Here is a 23,437-nt window from a genome sequence, read left to right as displayed (position 1 = left end):
GTAGCAATCTACCAAACACTTTCTTCCCACCAGCTTAACTATACGTTCCTGTTGCCTGGGAGAGATGTGACTAGCATACACACCTCTGTCTTGGGCATCTCCTAACCCCTTTTCTTTAAACGATTCTCTCTCAGAGAGTTCCTTGATTGCTTTGCATAACACTTTATGCTTTGGCCAATGAGCCTTCTGGCAACGCACCGAACAATACCAAACAGACTGGCACCTTGAACACTGTCGGAACTGTGTGTGGCAATCGGGCTTCAGGCAACAACTACACTGGTGGGACTTCTCTTTCTCTGGCGAGGCTACTCCCTGTCCCGCGGGGGTAGCCTGGCTGCGTTTCCCGGATAACTTCTGAGCCTGGTCTGACAGTAGCGTGAAATATGGTTCAAGCCACCACAGAGGTAGCAATGTGGACATCGGTCGCCTTCCCCCTTCCTTCTACACTCTTGGCAACCTGGTCGTCTTGTTCCAGCTTTCACTCCACCCCCACACTGATGACTTTGTATCATAGTGTCTCCTTTCTGGTTACCTGCTTCTTCCCGGAGGGTCTTATCTTCCGTTTTCACTGTGGCCAGCTCTGCTTGTACAGCCTTCAGTGTAGCTAGAATTTGTGAGTCCTTCTGCAATTCTTTCCTTGTGTTTGGTTCTACTGCACTTTCAACGGTGAACACCTTTGCAGACTTTCCCCTGTTAGTAAGACTGAACTTATTACTTCGCTCGGCTTCTGCCGATATGGCTAGGCTCATTGCTCCAATGAGGTCTTCGTCTGCGACTTTTGGGTTTTGAATGAGAGGTCGTATTTTTGTACGGATGGTTTCATCAGCGAGACCAGTTTCCAAGGCATGCAGGAACAAACTTTGCACCGAGGAAGCATCATACTTAACCCCACTATCAGACTCTTTTGAAGCACTAATTATCTTCTGTCTAATCGTGAGTGCTCTCATCAAAAATGACTGCGGGTCTTCATTGGGCAGCTGGGCAATGTTTGTTAGAAGCTGGTAAAGTTCTGTGGCATTTTTCTCATGAAAATGGAAGCGAAGAATCTTACGCAGCCTGGGCAGGGTTAGGTCAGTCATGTTTTCTAGATAGCTTCTTAGTTGCAGGCCTGGCTGTATAGCACGGACTACGGCACTAACTACTTCCTTATCCGAGTATCCCTTGGCAAGCCCTGATTCTATTTGGGATATTAGAGCTTGATAACCCAGCTTATCCTTCTGGCCAGGGTCGCCCACCACTCCTTGTACTTTAAAATCTCTGCGGAATATGCTTTGCTCAACCCCTTTAACCGGAAACTTAATCGTGCCTTCGTCCTTCACTGAGTCAGTAAGCTCTTCTTTCTGCATTTTTGCCAATTTTTCCACGACTTGTTGCTGCTTATACTCTAATGTACCCAGCTCTTCCTTGAGTTTTTTTAGGTCGCCTATGTTTTCTAATTCTTCTTGACCGTAATTATCTTCCATTCCCTCGAGTGGCGGTGGGCCCAAATGTGCGATTAACCCATCGACATACTCAATTTGATCATCGTCGGACAAATCCTCAACTGAATCCTCAATTTTTCGTCTGATGGCCCGAATAACACTTAATTTCCTCTTGCCCTCTACTGCCGACTTTTCAACTTTAGCATGAAGAGCAAATTCACATAACCTACTCAAGTCCAACGACAAAATTTTGCGATCCAGGAGAATCAGTTTCTCTTCGGCCATTTCGCATTTACTTATAAACAACACGATCATAAACCCGCATGTATAAAATCCAATAAAACAGCGTTCCTACCTTCCCTGTTCTCGAATCCGCGTCCCACTATCTTATGACCAGCCGTCCACACCACATGTTCCCTTAAACTACAACCCGTTGCATCCTGCTCGACAAAACGTTGTCCATCGAAACACAAAATCGAGGTGTAATGGCGGCGATACACTCAAGTCCTCGTACACAGTGATCAATCGACCATCCAAACAGTTAATAAAACCATCCAGTTTCTTCCACAATTTCTCCCGGACAGGCCCCCAAAATGTTACACAAGAAATCCACACAATGTTGAATTATTCCACGTGTATTTCCACAGTTTTTAACTTAACTGTTTAGCTTCATAACTATTTCAAAAGCACATGGTCCTCTCTCTGACGTCACATGACGTCGCATACAGTGTCCAGTCCTCTGGCGGATTTCTATATCTAACACTTTTCCGATATCCCAACCTTTGTATTGAATGTGGCAATTGGAATATTTTATTTAGTATTGAAGAACATGATTTGTTTTTGTTTTGTTTTCTCAAGCTTGAAACATGAAGGCACAAATTCTAAGTCAATAGGAATTTCATATTCCGATAATTAATTCTTTCATTGAGTATGTCACCCAGAAACTTAAAATATCTTGTCGGGACTTTCCTTGATTTGATCGATTTCTAAATAAGTTACAGATCACTATCGAAAGCACTAACTAAAAGCTTTGAGCAACAGCGCAGAAAATGCTGTAATGTAAAACTAATCGAATTGCAAAATTTGCCAAAAACGGGTTTGTTAGAAATAGGTACGGTTTATCTAGGTAAAGTCAAAATTTCATTGCAATCAAGCAAAGCGTCTTTGAGTTGTTTGTTAAATGATGTTGAACTATGTTGAACGATGTTGACTACCAGGGTGCTTAAACTGTTTCAACACATCATCATTTGATTTATCAAACCCTCGAGTGGCTTTGTATTCAGTCCCAGGCTGCAGCCGCAGTTGTTAATATGGATACGGACAAGGATAAGTCATTGAGAGACCGATTAATGCGCAGGCGCATACACAACAAGGTTGAAAGAGGTGGGCAGACGGCTTTAACTGCAAAAAAAAAAAATGTTCAATGGTTGTTGAAGCAAAGTTTAAAACGCCTTTAAACTCATTCAGCATGGATTCAATTTCGATTCAATATGTTTCAAAACTGTTCGAAGGGGAGCTATTGTTGAAACCCTTTGCTTAGGCCTTAATGTGTAGGAAAGCAGCGCCTCAAGGAAAGCCATTTGTATCAGACGAACAAACTCCGTACCACCCCAAAACCTCTCCCCAAATTAAAATTGGCCAATCAGAGGAGAAGAAAGTGCTGCCACATCCACAAATGGTTACTCTCAAGTTTTCTCGGATAAGGACTAGAAACCGTAGGCCCAGTCTCACAACCCTTTAATGTTCATAAAGTCCCACACACTATTCGAAAAGAGTAGGGCATGGAGTTCCTGGTGTTGTGGTGTGGCCTTTCCCTCAGAAATATGGTCGGCTTGGATTAATCGTCTGAATGAGGTAATCTTCTGAATGGACTACTGATCGATGACACCATATAACAGCGAAAAACAGAGAGTAGTCAAAGTGAAGGAATCCAAGTGCTGAGACTGGTAGACCTAAAGCTATCTGATTAGGGATTCAGGGTGGTTTAGCGGTTATCAACCACGCCTACCGACTCCGTGACTAGGGTTTAAACCTGGCCTCGGGTCACATGTGGGCTGAGTTTCAGTTGATCTCAATTGGACTCTGAGGGTTTTTCTCCGAGTAATCCGGTTTTCGTCCCTCACCCAAATCCACTCTCAGTCAATGACATCCGGCTGCGGGCGGATACCCTCGATAGGGAAAGAATCGAAGTAATAACTCTGACTAATAACACAGAGGGCAAAATTACTGAATGCTGATTGGTCAATGAAGAAGGAATTTTTTTCCTAATTTTGCTTGTGAAGAGAGCAAAATTACTCACTCACGTTGGTGGAGCTCCAAAAATACTCGCTCCTTATTGGCTGAACTCACCGCTTCCACGTTCAGTTGGTTTCTTTATTTTCAGCATAACAACTTCGTCTTCGTCGAAGTTTGTTATTTAATATATTCGCGTTGCATTCGCTAAAATGCTATAAAGGAAAATAAAGGAAAGAAAAAAAAAACTAGATACTCCGGAAGGTGAATTTTTGAGTGATAACAGGAAGAACAATATTTTTTCGCCTGAAAATCCTAAAATTGGATCGACTTGCATGTTGCCCGGCGTGGCAGGATTGTGAGGTTGAAGAACAATGATGATTCAACGCGTCAGGGGCTTTCACATTTTTACCAAGGCATCTTGCAGCTCAGAAAAAAAGGTCACAGAACATTGTGCAATTGATTGGCGAAAAGAGTAGCTCAAACTTAGTGGAAGAAGTTCTTTCTGTGGGCAAACCGTTTGCTTTTTTTACGGATACGTGTTTTGAAGTGGATTCTTGTTTTTTTCACGTGGTAGAAAACCTCAAAAACACAGGTGAATTAAATAAATTAGAGCTTAACGTTTGGTTACATCGTTGTTGCTTTTGTTTAGGAATGAAACTAGAATTTTTCTCTCGTGTGGATATAATTAAATAGCAATCATCTGTACTCGTTTTGGACGTAAAGGAGTTGTTGACTTGTTTGTCTGTTTGTTTGCTTTGCTTGCGAGCGAACGAGTGTTTTTACACCGCTTGGCTGATTATCTTACTGGTACATCAACAATGTTAAGAAACTTTGGCCCACTATGTTCTTAACAAGTAATCGCAATGGGTCCTGGTAAAATTAAGGATTAATGTCACGCGTGTTTTCAGAAGTTGCTGAAATTGCCCGAGTCGGGCAGCGACGAGTTTAATTTTATCAACTTCTGAAAACACGCGTGATATTAATGCTTAATTTTACTCCGCGCAACGTGATTACTAATACAAAAGTCCGGATAGTTTAGGCTGCCATTTTAGCTTTCTTTATGTTTTGCATTAATAAAAAAGTTCACGCCAGGTAAACATTACCTGTTCCAGGAACCACATTTTGAACAACCGAGGCCTGTATTTTTGTTTTTTCTTTGTTTCGGGAGCTACCATGGCTCACGTGATTGAAAACAATGGCACGTGATTGAAAATTAACAGGGTGACGTAATTGAGTACTGCTTACTGATAGTCGAACATGGTCCTCTGCAGGTTTTTATTTAAACTAGAGGCAGGCCAACGCAAGAAGTGACCTGGACGATAAGGTTGCAAGGTTACAAATAATTATATCATTATCCATATTATAGTCATTTCCTTAGAGGGGCGGTGTCACGAAATTGAGAGAAATTCAGTGACTAAGAATTAGCAACCAAATCAAGTGAAACGTAAGCATAACTACTAAAAACATTGACAGAAGGTTTAAACTGATAAAACAGCAAATACCAAAGTAGGCAATGAGCGGTAAAATTGATAGAGCTTAAAAATGGATTGCAATAGTTCTTGGAGTTTTTGAAAACTGCCCAGCCTAAGGGCTTGGCCAAACGGTAAATGTTTGGCGTTTAAACAACATCAAACATTGTTTGGTGACCAAACATGCTGATGTTGAAGTGAGAGGCCAAATGGTTAAAACATGTTTGATCCAACTCAGATCAAACTCTACAAGAACTATGGGTCACTCAAAACATAAATAAAACACATCGATACAAACTTTCGCCAAACATGTTTGATACAGCTTTCCAAACGAACGAAACCTCACCCATCAAACACGAAAACAATATAAATGTTTTAAGTTGTTTGATCGAATGTTTGATGGCTTCAAACACGATCAAACAGCACCAAAAAAGGTGGCCAAACGGTAAAATGTTTGGTCACCAAACAATGTATGATGGTGTTAGGTCGCCAAACATTTCCCGTTTGGCCAGGCCCTAACAGTTTTTCAAAGTTTATCTTTGTTGTTTGGAACTTAAATTATGTATGCTCGACAGACTTTGGTTACGGTCACATTTGAGAGGAACACAGTGTAACACTGGTGTTTTGAATCGCTAGGGGAAAACTGAATAATAGAACTTGATTTAACACTGACGCAACCATTTTCTGCCACGAAGGTTTGAGTTGTGTCGTTTAAAAGTATTTCCTAGGTTAACGGTTAGTTGCATAGTGAATAGGTTCACAGTCCCTTTAAACCTGATAGGGTAAAAACAGGTACGCAACCGTCAGAGTCTTTAAGAATTTCGTATGATACGTGCTGACTGGTGCATTCACTCCAGTTACCCTACCGATGTAAAAGTTGGTCATGACTACGTATTTAATTGTTTTTCCTTGTTAGAGAAGAAAAAAATGGATTCCACGTGAAGATACCTATGCCCCTTGATTTCTCTAAAACAACATAGAATAAAATAACTATAGACCACTTTCTTTTATACTTATGTTAATTTACCTACTACACTGATTTTGCAACGAGAATTCTTTTTAAATTTGCTGGTGGAAGCGAGGGTAGAAAGGCTTATTACCATTGGAACTGAAGAATATTTCATTTGGCCGCCATTATGAAAGATGTGTATTGTATTAAGTTTTTGTGATGCCCACGTAAATGTGAAATCAGCCCCTCCCAAATCTACTTGCCTCGGGCTTAATTATTTTGGTATATCACAATAACTCATTCAATTATTGCTGATTGTTAGGGAAAAAGTTCAATTCCCAATACCATCAAAGGCCCTTCGCAAGAACACTGGAATTGAAAACAACTAAAATGCTGATTTGTTGTGACAAGTAAAAACGAAAGTACGGGTATGCGAAGAAAACCTATCGGAGCAGAGCAGAGGTCTTTTAAACGGTTAGTTTACCTTCTTCGGACTCTGGAAGAAAGTTAAATGAAAAGGCTAGACACATCAGATACATATCTGAAATGAAGAGATTTATTTAGCGATGTTTACTGGGGAAAATACGAATGCTCCAACCAATGACCTTCCGAGTGCTAGTTCATCACAGATAAAAGCTGATACATATTGTACGAGCCTACTCACGATATTGAAAGGAATTGCACGACCCCAATTAAAGGTTTTTCTTTTGCTAAGGTTGAACAGCGAAAATATCAAACAAGATATTTCTATTCTGACAGTTTACACATAATACTTAAAATGCTAATATTTCTTATTCACGTTTTCACATTGCTATGCTTGGCACATAAAGGACTTAATTACCATTCGCATTCATCAGCTCTGAATTGGATTTTTCTGGCTCCTCTTCCTCATTGATCCACCGGTCAAAGTACCCTAAGAATGTTGTTAAAGTCGTTTAGTCATTCTTCCCTAACAATAGTTAGCAATAATTGCAGCAGTAAAGCCAAAGGTAAATAATGATAAACGCTGAAAACCAATAAACTGATCACAATTCACGCAAAGAGCATGAGGTCAGTGGTAAGCACGGTAAAATTAAAACGAGCAATTTCAGCCTCATATTCAGAGGCGCAAATTCGAGGTTGAAGTCAACTCTGAGAGGGTCCATTTGGTTGGCTTTGCCTCTGATTGGCTGAGTACATCAGATGCGTTCTTTAGCCGGTCATTAAGAGTAGTTATGCAAAACCAAACTATTCAAGGATTTTCTTCCGACACCAACCACTCTAAGTCTGTCCCGGCAACTGCATGTTTTACACGATGTCTAGATAGCAAGGATAGCAATGCAGACAAAGGGAATTACTAAGCAGAGCTTCCCCATAAGAAAGCTATGTCGACAGTTGATGTTACTCAATTTAAGTCTCCTGAGAATCCAAGCGAAAGAGAACGAACTCAAAGAGGTACTTGTTAACCAGGCCGTGTCATGACCAAAATCGACAAAAAGCACTGGGTTTTGCAGTTTTTAGACCTATTAAATTAACATTGCTCTCAAAAAGAGAGATGTATCCCAAATTTAAATTTACAAAGATGAATAAGTACTGTGAGTATGAAAACCACTCCCGTTTCTAATCCTACCGAACCTTTTTTTTTTACCTTTAGGTGCCCCAGCGTCCGCTTGAGTCTCGTCTTCAGAGTATTCTCCGGGAAATAATTCTGAATCTTCGTCTTCCATTTCGTCTCTGTCTCTGTCTCTGTCTCTGTCTCTGTCTCTGTCTCTCTCTCTGTCTCTGTCTTTGCCTTTGCCTTTGTCTTTGTCTTTGCCTTTTTCTTCGTCTTCGTCTCTGTCTCTGTCTCTGTCTGGTCTGTCCCTGTCTCTGTCTCTGTCTCTGTCTTTGCCTTTGTCTTTGTCTTTTTCTTTTTCTTCGTCTTCGTCTCTGTCTCTGTCTCTGTCTCTATCTCTTTCTCTGTCTCTGTCTTTGCCTTTGTCTTTGTCTTTGTCTTTGTCTTTGTCTTTGTCTTTGCCTTTTTCTTCGTCTTCGTCTTCGTCTTCGTCTCTGTCTCTGTCTCTGTCTCTGTCTCTGTCTCTGTCTTTGCCTTTGTCTTCTTTGTCTTTGTCTTTGTCTTTTTCTTCGTCTTCGTCTCTGTCTCTGTCTCTGTCTCTGTCTCTGTCTCTGTCTCTGTCTCTGTCTCTGTCTTTGTCTTTGTCTTTGTCTTTTTCTTCGTCTTCTCTATCTCTGTCTGTGTCTCTGTCTCTGTCTCTGTCTCTATCTCTTTCTCTGTCTCTGTCTTTGCCTTTGCCTTTGTCTTTGTCTTTGTCTTTGTCTTTGTCTTTGTCTTTGCCTTTTTCTTCGTCTTCGTCTTCGTCTTCGTCTTCGTCTTCGTCTCTGTCTCTGTCTTTGTCTCTGTCTTTGTCTTTGCCTTTGTCTTTGTCTTTGTCTTTGCCTTTGTCTTTTTCTTCGTCTTCGTCTCTGTCTCTGTCTCTGTCTCTGTCTCTGTCTCTGTCTCTGTCTCTGTCTCTGTCTCTGTCTCTGTCTCTGTCTCTGTCTCTGTCTCTGTCTTTGCCTTTGTCTTTGTCTTTGTCTTTGCCTTTTTCTTCGTCTTCGTCTTCGTCTCTGTCTCTGTCTCTGTCTCTGTCTCTGTCTCTGTCTCTGTCTCTGTCTCTGTCTCTGTCTCTGCCTTTGTCTTTGGCTTTGTCTTTGTCTTTGTCTTTTTCTTCGTCTTCGTCTTCGTCTCTGTCTCTGTCTCTGTCTCTATCTCTCTCTCTGTCTCTGTCTTTGCCTTTGTCTTTGTCTTTGTCTTTGTCTTTGCCTTTTTCTTCGTCTTCGTCTTCGTCTTCGTTTCTGTCTCTGTCTCTGTCTCTGTCTCTGTCTCTGTCTCTGTCTCTGTCTCTGTCTCTGTCTCTGTCTCTGTCTCTGTCTCTGTCTTTGCCTTTGTCTTTGTCTTTGTCTTTGTCTTTGCCTTTTTGTTCGTCTTCGTCTCTGTCTCTGTCTCTGTCTCTGTCTCTGTCTCTGTCTCTGTCTCTGTCTCTGTCTCTGTCTCTGTCTCTGTCTCTGTCTCTGTCTTTGCCTTTGTCTTTGTCTTTGTCTTTTTCTTCGTCTTCGTCTTCGTCTTCGTCTTCGTCTCTGTCTCTGTCTCTGTCTCTGTCTCTGCCTTTGTCTTTGTCTTTGTCTTTGTCTTTTTCTTTTTCTTTTTCTTCGTCATCGTCTTCGTCTTCGTCTCTGTCTCTGTCTCTGTCTCTGTCTCTGTCTTTGTCTTTGTCTTTGTCTTTGTCTTTGTCTTTGCCTTTATCTTTGTCTTTGTCTTTGTCTTTGCCTTTATCTTTATCTTTGTCTTTGTCTTTTTCTTCGTCTTCGTCTTCGTCTTCATCTTTGGCTTCGGCTTGGTCTTTGTATTCGTCGTCATCCTCGTCCTCGTCCACGTCCACGTCCTCGTCCTCGTTCTCATCCTCGTCTTCGTCTTCGTCTTCGTCTTCGACTTTGATCGGAGGTTAAAACATCAAGAGAGAAAAATAAATGAGACGTTTGTCCACCCAACAAAGAAAAAATATGTTGTATTGGTTGCGCACAATGCAAGTTAAAAGGTTCTTGGAATTTTTAACAGCCACCATATTGAAGGCATTTCAACTAAACCTCAGCAAATGAAATTTCAGGTTCTCTGTTGAACGGTTTGTAGAGCGTTGCTCGGCTCAGGTTTAGTGGACCACAAAACTTCCACTGATCGTCATATTTCATATTTCATATATTTTGTATTTAATCCCACGCAATCGGAGGCTTGTTTTCAAATTTAACGCTAGATTAGTATGAAATTAATAGTGCTCTTATTCCTCTTGCCTTGTATGTGTATATTTTATTGCTAATCGGTAGTTTTGAGGATTTAATCGTTATTGATATATCGGCCGCAAATTCGCCATGTCGACGGTGAAAAACACCAGTTGATGACTATTGGACCGTGATGAAGCGATTTCTAGATGTCTGAATGAAGACCTCAGACACCTGAGCCACGGAAGTCATTTCGAGGTCACTAGAGATCGATTATTGTTGCTAACCAGATTCATTTGCTGAAGTCATATGTTTGTACTGATTGTGCTACATGTTTTTTTTTGTTCTCTTCTGTTTGATATTTTTTTCTCCTTAATATTTTTGGAAGTTGTTCAGGAAATCTTGATACTATTATCAAACAACCTATGGTTGAAACGATTTTGTTACTTGTAAAGATTATGTCGGGTCAAACGTTCAGTTCTCGGAATTGACCAAGATGTGCAAGCTGTTTGTGCACGTTACTGGATTGCAACGGTTGCAGCAGTCTTTACATGAACAACTTATCAGTTTGCCACAAATTGCATAGGATCGGACAAGAATAATAGTATTTCTTTTCATATTGTTATAAAAAACAAACGTTCAGCCCCGTCTGAATCGAAAACAATAAATATACTTTATCGATATCTGTGTTATATTTGAATCGCTGTTGTGGCGCGGGCCGCGTTAGGCCAGGAAAAAGATAATTTTTGATTGCTTTGTTTATTGGAAATATACATTTCTATTCTTCGAGGATATTTTTCTTCCGTTCGCTTGTCGGAAAGGACGCAATCGCTTATTTTCTCCCGCCGATCTCGAGTGGCTTTATCAAGCAGAATAGAAACCCAAACGTGTGTAAAGCAAGACAGTTCGACAGAGAGTCCTAAAATTCTATGATTGAATTACCCGCTAAGCCATTGTGTCATTACATTTTTAAATCATAAACCATTTGTTACAGGATTGCCGTACTAATCGTCTTTTCAATCAATAATAATAGTCTCCTTTATTTCAGCTATTCTCAAAGTTCAAGCATGGCCCTCCTCCGTCTTTTAAAGCAAACTATAAATTGTAGGTTCACTTGGTGACTATTATGCGCCGATCAAATCGAAAGTTCAGCATCCCCCCCTTCCTCTGCCGGGCAGCCTCCGTGCATTTGACTGTGTTCTGTGCCCGGGGGTGGGGAATTTGATCTTTGCCTGCGTGGGCTGAGGAGAATTGAACCGGAAGTGTCAGGTTTCAAATGATTTTAATTTCGGGAGCCGAAGTCTCTAACAGCTATAAAACACGCGTTTGGACGAGATGGAAGAGATTAAATGAAAAGATATAGCGTTTGTGAGCGATTGGCTTACAAAAAAAGTCTTCAAAATGTCTTTATTAAAGACAGGAGGAGCCGACAAGGATTGTTCTTTAATAGGGTATAACAGACAAATCCGACGATAGGGTAGGGAATTTGAACACCATTTTGGAACGAGGGGGCGGGAATTTGAACGATCCAATCTTCTAAAGTTCAAATGGCCGGGCTTTGCTCGGGGGAGGGGGGATGTTGAAGTTTCGATTTGATCGGCGCATTAACGGTTTTTAATTATTGCGTTTTGCTTGTTTTTCTCCAGTCAATCAAGGAACGGTGAAGTGTGTTTAATTGCTACGTCAAAATTCAAACCACATTTTCCACAGGCAATTTACGTACTTCCTTCAATCATGTTAGCTTCTTCCTTTTCATCATAGTGCTTGATATCCTCTAGGTTGTTCTGATAGGAATCTTGGTGTTTCAAAGAGGAAAAGTAAATCCCTAAATCAAATTGGAATAAAAAGTATTCTGACACCAACGCGTGTTCACAAGGTCTCTTAATTAAAGGTGATAGCGTAATAGCAGCTAGTTTAAGCGTGGTGCTTAAACTAGCAGCCACTTAAGTCATATGCATATCATATAAAAGGTAGAAAAATATTATTAAACGTATTACGCAACTATGAGATAATGAATAGTCATCTGGTTCCTCAAAAGGACAAAATAAGAAGAAAAAAATGAACCATTGGACCTTCAATTTAGACAACGGCCCCGCTCGATTTTAAATGAAACATTTTAGGCACGCGAGCCAAGAATTCAAAAATCAAGCGGGCCAGGACCACCTCTGGAGGAAGTCCTAGCCCGCATAGAGAAGTAGGCCGCGTGCTAAAAACGAAGTTTTGCAGCATTCGGTGGCTGCCAAATGTCAATTAGCCATGCGCAGAGATTTGTGTTTTTCGCGTCAAAGATGGCGGCAAGAACTGTTTGGAGTAATGAGGCAACTAGTGTGCAGATTGATTTATGGCCGGAAGAAGCTATACAATTCGCCCTTAGCAGCTGCGAGACATCAAAGGAATCGAGAGACTTGTACAGCACACTTCAGGTGAGTTAAGAGCGTTTTGAAATTTAGTGCTATCGAAGGAAGTCACTTTATTGGACAGGTTGTTCTCCATCCTTTGTTTTTTCGGCCGCATGCCATTTGACCTAAGATCAGTATGGTATCCTCGTGATGTCGCTAGTTCTGTTTACCTCGATTTTGATTTAGCACTGAGATATTTTCTTCTTTGTTAAGTTTCAGTAATGTAAATATTATTCTGATCAGATACAGCCGCTCTCCAAAGTTTTCGAAGGCTTCACGGTTAAAGATATAACAAGTAAGTTAAAAAAATTGCGGCAGAAGTACAAAACTGAAAAAGACAAATCTAAAAGAAGTGGAAATGGGGCTAATACTCGGCCGTGGAAACACTTCAGGAGTATCGACGAGATTTTGGGGGAAAGGCAGGTTGTGAATGCTCCTCATATATTGGACTCCATGAAAACGTCAGATGAGCGCACTAGTCAAGAAAGTCACGTTAAAACACCAGAGTATGGAGATTCTCATAATGGTACGGTTTCATTGCTTGTCGATATGTAAGTTTAAATATCACTTAAGGACTAACAACTTTGCACATATTGGAATCTCAGTTGTCCCGTATGTTTGACATAATCGTTATACCTAATAAAAAGAAATGCTGCCATAGAGTTGGTTAAAATTGATTTGGTTTATGATCAAGTTGACTTTTTTCAGTGTTTGCAGACTGAATGAATTAACTAAATTTTCATGGATAAGGCATCATTCTGCCCTTTTTTATTATTGAAATATGTTGACTGCAGACAGGGTTTGCACTCCTCTTACGTATTTAGATACCTTAACCTAAATAACTCTTAAAACATGTACAAGTACTTTGCTATAATCCTGATCTGTAAAAAGGTAACAGTTACTAAGAACTAATATAATGTGACAGTGTTTCTCGAATATCTGCTGCATCCCTTTAGGGAATTTCATTATCACAGAACATTACTGGGTCTTGACCAGCTTCGTTGTTCATTTCCCATACAGGAAGGAATACAATGTTTTGAATTTGGCAAATAATATGCAATATGTACACGAGGGCACCACCACGGTAACAGCAGAGGAAACCTACATGTCTACCCTTTTTTAAAAGTCGAATCCACCTCCCTAGGGTATTTTCAACAGGCCTTCTGGTCCGAGTTAATTGGTAGTTGACTTGATTTTGTTTTCTCGGTGTAGTGTTGTTTTCTGGGTATGGCTTCATTAACCAAGAGAGCAAGGGATATGCAGCATTCCCACTAATAACTAGATATGATTTATCATCTATCGACATATTTCTCTCTCACAGTCCTTCGGAAAAAGTTGGTTATTGTTTCCCTTTTTAAATAGTGTCGAGTTCGAAAGGACGCGCGCATCGTGCACACTGCCTAGCCAAACAACATCAACATCAACACAACAAGAACATCTTTTAAGAAAATATTGTGATCCACCACAGCCTGCATGATGATGCTGTGGTACCCCTTTCTGTTAACGAAATCAGTATGACTATCATTCGGCGCAATTATCGGGATATGGGTTTTGTCAACTGCTCCGGCATACATTGGAAACCCCCACTTCTCGTTATATCCCTTAATGACGTCTAAGAGGTTCTCTCCACTCGGAAAGGATATCACCGACGCCATTCTCTTCTATGTGGCCTTACAAACAACCTTAATACAAGTCAACGATTTGGAGTAACAGCCTTCCTTATTGGTGTATCCTGCCGAGATATGTCTTCACAAATCTCATGGAGGGTATATAGGAAAGTGCCGCGGGTCACTCTAAAATTTGAATACCAAGGGTCATCGGGAAAACTTGCTTGAACCATGTCGCACCAAGCAAAACAATAAAGATATGTTCATACCTTCCACGATCGTGGAGGGTTTAAGCAATTCAAAATAGCTTGCAGGAGACCGTATCGTCGTCGTTTTATGACCCGAAAAAGAACGTTTTTGCTTTATCTTCTTCGTTTCGCTTTCGTTTCCGTAGGACTTGCACTGTAAAATTGCTTCTTGGTTATAACCTTTTGGTAACCCGGGTAAAATTTGGCGCTAAAATTGTGTTAGCCACTAGTCAATATGTTAGGGAGCTCAAGAGTGCCCAGCGTATTTCAGGGGTGCCTTTGAGAAATAAGCATAGCAGAGAAAGAAGCAATTATCTGTCGTGCAAATAAGGAGGGACGTGCCCTGAATTATCGGCCACCTTGCCAAAATTTAGAAGTGCCAGGCCGAAAATAGATGTAGTGTAAATGGAGCTTAAGTGACCCAAGTCTTAAGCCCTATTAACTTTAAAAAGACATCTGCTTATTTTAACCGGAATTTTCCTACTTAATGGTCCGCTTTCACTAACTGTAAAGTCTTGAGAGAGCTGGGTCGAGGAGAAAATTATGTCAAAGACACTAGTTTACGAATGCAATGCGTTTGTATGCGACTGAATTAAATCCAGATTTTTTAAACTCGTGTTTTGCATACATGATAAACTGCATTTAAACGCTGAAATTTTAAGCTATTGAGTTAATGACGTCACTTTTCCCTAGATCCAACCTTCTGAGGTCCAAGCGGTCAGTTTTGAACGTGAGTAGTGCAAGAGCGTGGAATCAAAAAGTTACACTCGAAGTAAACAGCCTTTTGATAGAAATTAAAGCTCACAATTTTGCCAAGAAGGTGTGAAGCAAACACACTTTCGAAATCTGAAGAAAGAAAATGAAGTTATGCTTTCATCACAGTACCACTTTAACTGGACAATTGTCTCTCATCGGCACCTGAAATATTATAACATAACCATTTATGTACCTTTTCCGTTCATATCAGCTTCGTCTTCGCTGTCAGTGATGTCTTCTGGGTCTTTCGGGTCCCAGTCTTCATATTTCATTAAAAAAAAAACCAAGAAAAAAATATCATTTAAGTGAAGGGGAATGAATCAAGTCCCTTGTCACTTGCTTTTTGTCCAATTATAAAATACATCTTAAGCGCAACGATTTCAATTATTGAATTGAACGTTAAGGAAAGCGTGCCCGCTGTATATTTAAGATTCAATTGTTCCCATGATTAAACCGATTGGTCATTTAAAAATGTGCCCCCCCTTGAGCGATTAAGGATTGACTTCACTAGCATTTTTCAGTTTTTGCAAATTGCCCTCTTCGCTTCCCAACTCGGGCAATTTTGTAAAATCTTTGAAAATACGCATGAAATTAATCCTTAATTGTCCTCGGACCCATGTGATTACATATACTAAAAACAGCGGCTAACGAATACGCCAACAGGAAAAAAAATCTGCATTGGACAATGTTACTGAACAAACTGCAAGGGAACTTCTGTCACATTTCACCACAATGCACTTAAAGTTCGGTATGTGAACGTTACACGCTTAGGATAATTTGCCACTGGGGTAATCTTAAGCTAAAGTTGAGGTGAAATACCAATTTTTTTTTACATTTAGCAATTGTAAGCAAACTTGAAATAACCACTAGCTTTATACAAAGTTATCTGCATACATACCTAATTGACCACTTCCCAAAGGACGTAATTGTGACAGCGACGTTTGTAAGTATCACAACTGGTAGGGGGCAAACCAGTTGTGTATTTACAAGTGCAGCCGAGAAGCTGAACCAGGGACTACCAGGATCAAAGCCAACGAGTGCTCAGAGCGGGCTCTGAGCCAGGGATCTCTGGAACCCAGGAGAGGAGCTTGCAGAGGGTGCTTGGATAGCGCAGTGGTGAGAGCACTCGCCTCCCACCAATGTGGCCCGGGTTCGATTCCCAGATCCGGCGTCATATGTTGGTTGAGTTTGTTGGTTCTCTACTCTGCACCTAGAAGTTTTCTCCGGGTACTCCAGTTTCCCCTCTCCTCAAAAACCAACATTTCACTTGATTTGTGTCAATAGTTAATTTCAGTTTACGGTGTCCCCAATTAGTGCTCCAGCACTAGAACTACTTACTAGACACTTAAATAAAGTTCCTTTCCTTTCCTTTCCACAGGCTTATTGTGAAATACGAAACGCAACACAATACGCAAAATGCGCAGTATACCCAATACACGCAAAATATGTCGACGTCATTCTGTAAAACACGCAATATACGAAATATGCGCAAAGAGGTTTATTTTGACAGCGGTTTACTTGAAAAATGTCAAACTGCGAATGCTCATCGTTTCTACGAGGTTTCTAATGTACATTTGCAAAATGGATGTGTTTTGCGGCATAGCATGTGTTCGCAACATTAATCGCCTTTCATCTTTCACTCAAATGCTTCCGTTTTACATTTGAAGTCGACACTTTCATAAGTATATCCTAGAGAAAAATTTTCCTTCGATGTTGCGTCCAGTGTTTTCGTATATTTCGTACCATTTTAACGCGATGAACTTTTTCCCGTTGAAGTATTGATGTACCAGGAGACAGCAACCTCAGGTATTTTATTATTTTACGATACTCAAGATTCAGAATATGGTGTCTTCTGTCTTTTAGAGATAGAACTAAACTGTAGTCCTTGAGTTTCCTGCATTCGTGTTGAAATCAATATAACGAGCTATCAGTTCCAACCTTCCGGATTTCTTCCCGTGCACCACATTTCACAATTCAGAACATCTCAGCTAGCTAAAATATTTGAGGGTACATCACCGTTAGATCTCCGGAAATTTAGAGGAATCCTTTCGGCAAGAGAAAGTAATCATCTCCTCCATCCCACTCAGACGACTAACCCTAACCCGATTCTTTATATGTCGCACGTTTACTTCGACGGAAACAAGTCTATCGAGTTAAAATGGCAAGAGATGCAAGAAAACAAGACGCAACATAAATGTTAAATTTTACGCTAGGCTATGCCTACGAAAATGTCGACCTTAAATGTAAACAACCGCGGACACATTTGAGGGAAAGACATTTCCTTGCGTTCTTGACTGCTCCGGATTTGGAGAACAATCCGGTTCTGATGACAAAACGGTTATTAAAAGGACATTAAAAAGGAGTCTTTAATACTTAGTACTTTAAATTATTGCTGCATATAACAAAGCATGGTTAAAGATGGAAGGCGATGAATGTTAGAAACAGACTTAACTGAATAGAGTGGCATGTGAAGTGCTAAGTGTCTACCCCATATGAACCATGTGAACGTTAGCCCTACTGATGGAAAGGGGCCCTCACAAGGACAGAGAAACACTCTGACCAGGGTGGGAATTGAACCCACGACCTTCGGGTTACATCACCGCTGCTCTACCGACTGTTAGCAACAGTTACCGCAAACCACATCCATTATCCAGGTGTTTACACGAGGAACCTTATGGGAACGGTGAGCATGCGCAGTTTGACATTTTCCAAGTAAACCGCTGTTAAAATAAACCGTTTAGCACATATTGCGTATTTTACATATTGACATCGGCGGGTATATTGCGTTGCGTATTTTGCAACAAGCCTGGGCTACACTGCCTCCTTACTACATGGTTGTCTAAATCAGAGCAATGAGTTTGACTCCAGCCTTGTAGTTTGTTAAAGCTGTTTCATAAAATTTCTTAGTTATAGTTCGCTGAGTTAAGTACCTTCGTCACTATTTATTTCTTCCGGTACGTCATTCTGTTCCATGAATTCCATGTTAAAGTTTTCCATACGGTTGTTATGTAACGAACGCTTAAATGGCAATAATGACAAAAACTATGTTAAGCAATGGCAAAGTATTGAAATAATAATAGATAGACCTCGGGGTAGTTGTACGACTCCAAACGGCTCTCCACTTTGACGTCGCAATTGTCATTTCGAACATTTCGGAAGTTCTCAAAGCATATCGATGCAGCTTTTTTGTATGATATATTAGCCATGATTATAATTGCTCAATTCCATATGTAAACTAATTAAAAACATCTTTTTTTGGAATAAACGACTGATATTACTTTGAAAATAATGTTCATGTTCTAAGAGGTTGGAAGACTGAAGTCATTTTTTACATTCTGCTATTCAGTTTCCTTTTCGGTATCGAGAGACACCTTAATTGCTGGGTTAGGTTGAAAATTTACACAGCAACTAGTTTGATGAGCGCAGAGCGAGTCTTTTGTTGAAAAAAACAAATGTTAAATAACCACTCAACTTCTGGGGCACTGATAAACCATGGTCATCGCATACGAAAACGCCGCGGGCAATTCTTCTAGACTATATCCGAACCCCAACCCCGTGATGATTTTAGGCCGTCTAGCTTGCCATCGTCCATCATAGAGAAACTTCCTTCAGTATGTCTAATTTCTATTAATGTGCAGTTATCTGCTTGTATTTTTTAATGCTGTAAGAAAACCTTTCTTTCATGTGTCTTTTTTTTTCAATGATTTTTTCCCGTCGCTTCCTATGTACCTCACGGCAAACGTAATTTTTAATTTAAGGAAGATCCTTTTTTAGTATAATAAATAATTGACGATATAAAATTCTCTGGGCTGAGTGGTTGCACTTGAGGTAATTTATCTAAGGGCGCGTTCGATTGACCGTATTCCGGTATAGGAATACATAGAATTTTAAGTTAAAAATCCTTCGTTTTTACGGATATTCACAATAAAATTAACAAACACTTGCTAAAATGATATTTTAAACATACGTTTATTATCGTTGTTGCTTTAAAAGCGCCAGACATACCGTTTTAAATCATCACACCACGTATTCTTATTCCGGAATAAAGTCAATCAAACACACCTAAATGGCTGCAACCATTTTGTGGAGGTGACACTAAGAAAATAATTGTCTTAAAGAAAATGCGTATTTTTCAAATAATCACCTAATATGATGTAATTATACAAAAACAATTATTCACCTCGCCTTTGGCGAATAATTGTTAAATGTTCCACCTCCGGCAGCGGTGTAACAAGAATTAATGAATTGATGACCGAGATGGAAATTGTCAAACCCGGTAGATGAATTGAAGAGATAGTATCTTCCTTCTTAGAAATTCATTTCAATGGCGAGAATGCACCGTTTCGATGATTTTTAGTTCGAGCAGTGAAGCGGGACAACTTGTCAGATGAACCTAGGGTAATGGCTTAGTTTCCACGCGTCTCCTATAGCTCAGTAGTACAGCATCCGAACTAGTAGTTCGACGCCTGCAAAGGGACAATCGGATTTTATTCCTAGTATCCCCGCCAGTCACCTTTGAAAACTATCACTTCTTCAAAGAATTCGTGTTTACTTTATGATTTACCTTATGGACTGGTGCAGCACTGCTGTGAGGAAACATCACTGAAACTGTCTGCAGAACACAAAGGAACAGCACAAGACGAGACATGTCTTGAAGCGTGTTGGGTTTAATTAACGAACCAAAGCTTTGATCTTCAATCCACACTGAGAAACCGGAGTGAATGACATAATAAAAAGGAACCAGCTTTTATTGAATCCAATTAATATTGCTTATAGAAAATACTCTGCGTCAATGGCCATCACGGCGGAGTAATATTAATCTAGCAAATTAATAACGTGTTTTTCTTTTTAATAATTAAAATGGCTTCTCGTCGGTCTGTTTATACTTCCTCTTATTATATACTCACGGGGATAGCGCGTGTTCCAATTGGTCAGTGATGAATGCATAAATAGGTTCTACAGTCCAATACGGAAATTGCTATGGAAACATAGCAAAGGAGAAATGTTGTTGAGTTTTAAATTAAGAAAAAAATCGTAATGAGCTTGCCGTATATTTCGCGACTTATTCTAAAGTAGCGACTTATTCTAAAGTAGCACTCGGCCCGTGCAATTTTGAGAACTTTCGAAACATTACTCTTGTTCATAAATGACGAAATGTACTCGTATTCATACGATTTCGTATACTTAGTCCTAATTATATTTGTGTAGCATTAATACGATATGATATAAGTGCAGTAAACCGAGACGACCATTTTTCTTACACAACAATACTATATTAACCCAAGGCATCTCTATTGTTCCTTGCAGCAGTTTCTACCCAACAAAATAAACAATTGTTACAAGAAATGTCTATAACTTTACATTGCTGTGATAACTGTATCAGCCCAAAGATTCACAATTTATTTGACTTTTTGGAAGTCGAGCTACCAGTTGCAAGCTCTCAAGGTGTCTAATGTGTAAATAATCAAGTCACCAAGAAAAACGATATTTGCATGAGTGTTTCAAGAACTATGAAAGCAGTAAAATGATATATTCTTATGTTTAGTAACTAACTCTAAAAATACAGTGTCAACTGAGATCACCTCGGCCATTAATTGAAAAACCTACATCAAATCTTCGTTTTCTGCAAATATATCAAAACATAGATCTTTATAATTAGCTCTTATTAACCGAGCAGGAGGGCTGTATGGGAGAATCTTGACCGAGGTCGTGAGTACAGACCGAACGCAGTGAGGTCTGTACACCCGACCGAGGTCAAGATTCTCCCAAACAGACTGACTAAGCTCGGTTAATAAAATGTTTATTATATGGCAAACAAGAACAATTTAATTCGTTTAATGTAACTGGTTTGTACTAACTGACATTTTGCTTGCGAAAGGCGATGAGTGGCGATGAGCTGAACTTAATTCTGTCAAAGTTTGCTCGTCATTCTCTCTTTTGTTATCATGCTGTTTGGCACTTCCATAAATAAATATTGGTAGAAAAAAATACTCAATATTTTTGCATTTTAGTTTGCATCTTTTCACCGCAAAACATTATCGGTCTAGATGCCGGTCTAGATAGGAAAATCTAGACCGCGGTCAATATGGATTTCAGCCAATCAAATTCGTTAACTTGGCAGTTCCCTGTCCTTGTAAGACAAAGCCATATAATAAATATTATTAATGGTTACAGTGGATATTACAAATAGAAGTATTAAAAACACTTCAGAATGCACTGTCTAAATATGAGTAATGTCGCCGGGAATGTTGTATTGCGTGTCTGTCAAAGTGTAGTTTATAAATACATTTAGTTTAATTTTGTTAGGTGGAGTATAATGTTTCAGGAAGACAACTGCAAGAAATAATATCAGCTTGTTTTGAAGCTATCTTGATTATTCGCGCACACCTCTCGCAAATTTAATCATAACTATTACAACATTGTCGAACCTGATTGTTATCAACAGCCCTGATTTCAAAATTATAGGAAAGCTGGCGGTATTTTTGACGCATGAGGCAATTTAACAAGCGACTAAGCCGTGCGGAGAATGGATAAGGGTCTCCGGGCCGACAATACAGCCAGCTACGAAGGCTAAGGAAAGTTCTATGCGTCATCAAGCGCACGCTAGTTGCACTTGAATAATATATCTTTTTCCAGAGCTATTAACAGAACAGTTGAGCAGATTAAGCTATAAAAAATGTATCACCGTCAACGTCTTGTATTTTGTCGGATAGTTACGAGCAATTGATGATAAGACTTCACGTCGTACGGTAGACTATATTCATATTCTCAGTATTGGACTGGAACTACAATAGCTAGTAATGGAGGCTAATGCTGGAGAATCTTTTCAAGTGTAAATACGTTTTTTTAAATATTCAAATCATTTTCCCCCTGCATTAGCCTCCATTGCAAGCTAGTTCCAGACCAATGCTGAGAATACGAATGTAGTCTGTTCAAGGAGCAATCGTTCAAATAGCCCTCAGAAAGCTGACTTTTAGATGAGTACACCTTGCGCTCGTAGTGCCAAAATCTAGCAATGGTATTGGTAATGTCATCAGGGAAAAGACTCACACGACCCTTGAATCCATTGTTCTTGGTCGCTAAACCATTTGTTGAAGCCCCCGAAAGTAACAGTAGTTCCCTCGTAATTTAAAACAGACAATTTTTCTTTAGCAAACATTGCCTTTAGCTAGGGAAATGGCCTTGTGCAACCGCTATATTGACGTTTGTAGTGCTTCTATTGGTTTTGCATGTCGGTCTTTCTAAAGTTTTTTGAACATGATAGTGAGCAACCCAAAAATTAATGCGTGGGTCACTTCTTACTCTCACTTTTTTTGTTCGATGAGGGAGCAGTGTTAACGCTAGGGTGAGAGTATTCACCTTCACCAATATGCCTCTGATTCGATTTCCAGACTCGGTATCACATGCATGTGGGTTGAGTTTGTTGGCTCACCACTCTACTCCTAGCATTTTTTCTGTAGGCACTTCAGTTTTCTCCTCTCCTTAAAAGCAAAAACCTGCCATCTGATATGAGTTGATTTGATTTGATTTGTGTCTCAAAGTAGACACTGCACAGAAATCCTCGATCGGTGGTAGCCTAGCCTTTCATGTTCCACACTCTTCTCATTTTTTTTACCAAATGCTTGTCACCAACAATCCCAAATTCCTTCTTTTGTGATAGGGTTTTCCCAGCAGACATAATAAATGCAATATTATGCATCCCTAGCAATAAAGCTGATGGTTTTTTCTCTTGTCCAGTTCGCATATTATCCGCTTCTAAGCACATGGTATCTGGTCCCTTAGCTGCATAATAAAGTAAAGATGTCGATTGAAACTGGCGTATTCCAAGCGAAACTAAACGGAGCGAAAGCCATTCCTGTCTATATATTAATAAGAGCTAAGATGAAACTATTGGCCAATATCTTTGTTCTCCTCTTTCAACTGGATATTTGAATAAAAAAAAAAAACTATGTATCATCGACTGAAAATCTCAATACGGTTTTCGTGAAAAGCACTCTACTCAACCTGCTATCCTTGACATCGTCAATACCATACAGAACTTGAATAATATGGACCTAAAACTTTTCACCTGCGGAGTCTTTATGGATATAAGGAAAGCCTTTGATACCGTGGATCATCAATCGTACTCCAGAAACTTAATCACTATGGTATAAGGGGAACAATTAATAATTGGTTTTTCTCATATCTCCTTGACCGATTACAGGTTACTGAAGTGGACTCTAAACAATCTGTGATTAACAAGTTTCTTATGGCTCTGTGCTGGGACGCATTCTATAGCTATTCTTGATCTATATCAAAGATATCTTTAATTCCTCCGTGGTCGAAGCTATCATTCTTTCTCTTTGCCGACGACACAACTCTCGAGGCAGCAATGAACACTGAACTGGGAAACGTTTCTGACTGGCTCAATGCTAATAAGCTAACGTTAAATATCAAGAAGACTAACTTTGTTATTTTTCAACCATATCAAGGTAAGATAAACCACTTAGTTTATATTAAAATGATCGATAACAGTATCCAACAGTTTATCCCCCTTGAATGTAAGACTTATGTTAAATCCCTTGGAATTCTACTGGACAGTGACTGGAAATTTCACATCAACAATATTGCCCTAGCTGCAA

The 23,437-nt window shown here is 39.8% G+C and overlaps 2 protein-coding genes across 8 annotated transcripts in view; both read right to left on the bottom strand.

Moving 5' to 3' along the window:
• Positions 1–23,437, bottom strand: part of LOC138058146 (neuropeptide FF receptor 2-like) — a 136,876-nt gene that overhangs the window by 49,254 nt on the left and 64,185 nt on the right. The gene's annotated exons all lie outside the window — the stretch shown is intronic.
• On the bottom strand, positions 6,609–19,554 carry LOC138058104 (serine-aspartate repeat-containing protein I-like). Of its 5 annotated transcripts, none has more exons than XM_068903990.1 (7): positions 19,381–19,553; positions 17,747–17,834; positions 15,010–15,075; positions 11,530–11,631; positions 9,361–9,522; positions 7,702–9,330; positions 6,609–6,987 (listed from the first exon to the last, which is right to left on the bottom strand). In XM_068903990.1, the coding sequence occupies exons 1-7, from the start codon at positions 19,462–19,464 to the stop codon at positions 6,908–6,910; spliced, it is 2,211 nt and encodes a 736-aa protein (XP_068760091.1). In that variant the 5' UTR covers positions 19,465–19,553; the 3' UTR covers positions 6,609–6,907. The 5 variants fall into 5 exon arrangements, with proteins under 5 accessions (XP_068760091.1, XP_068760093.1, XP_068760094.1 ...); XM_068903992.1 differs by having other exon boundaries at positions 7,702–8,227; positions 8,315–9,522; positions 19,381–19,550; XM_068903993.1 differs by having other exon boundaries at positions 7,702–7,907; positions 8,208–9,522; positions 19,381–19,545.

This window comes from Montipora capricornis, chromosome 7 (genome assembly GCF_036669925.1).
Source record: "Montipora capricornis isolate CH-2021 chromosome 7, ASM3666992v2, whole genome shotgun sequence".
Taxonomy (NCBI): Eukaryota; Metazoa; Cnidaria; class Anthozoa; order Scleractinia; family Acroporidae; genus Montipora; species Montipora capricornis.
This window is presented reverse-complemented; position numbering and strand designations above follow the sequence as displayed.

Excerpts from the sequence above, each read along its gene's own strand:
- LOC138058104 (XM_068903989.1), bottom strand. The coding sequence starts at position 19,464 with ATGTCTCGTCTTGTGCTGTTCCTTTGTGTTCTGCAGACAGTTTCAGTG. Across the intron at positions 17,835-19,380 it reads GTGCTGCACCAGTCCATAAG|CGTTCGTTACATAACAACCG; the intron begins GTAAATCATAAA and ends TTGCCATTTAAG. Across the intron at positions 9,523-11,529 it reads AGCTAACATGATTGAAGGAA|TCGAAGACGAAGACGAAGAC; the intron begins GTACGTAAATTG and ends CTCCGATCAAAG.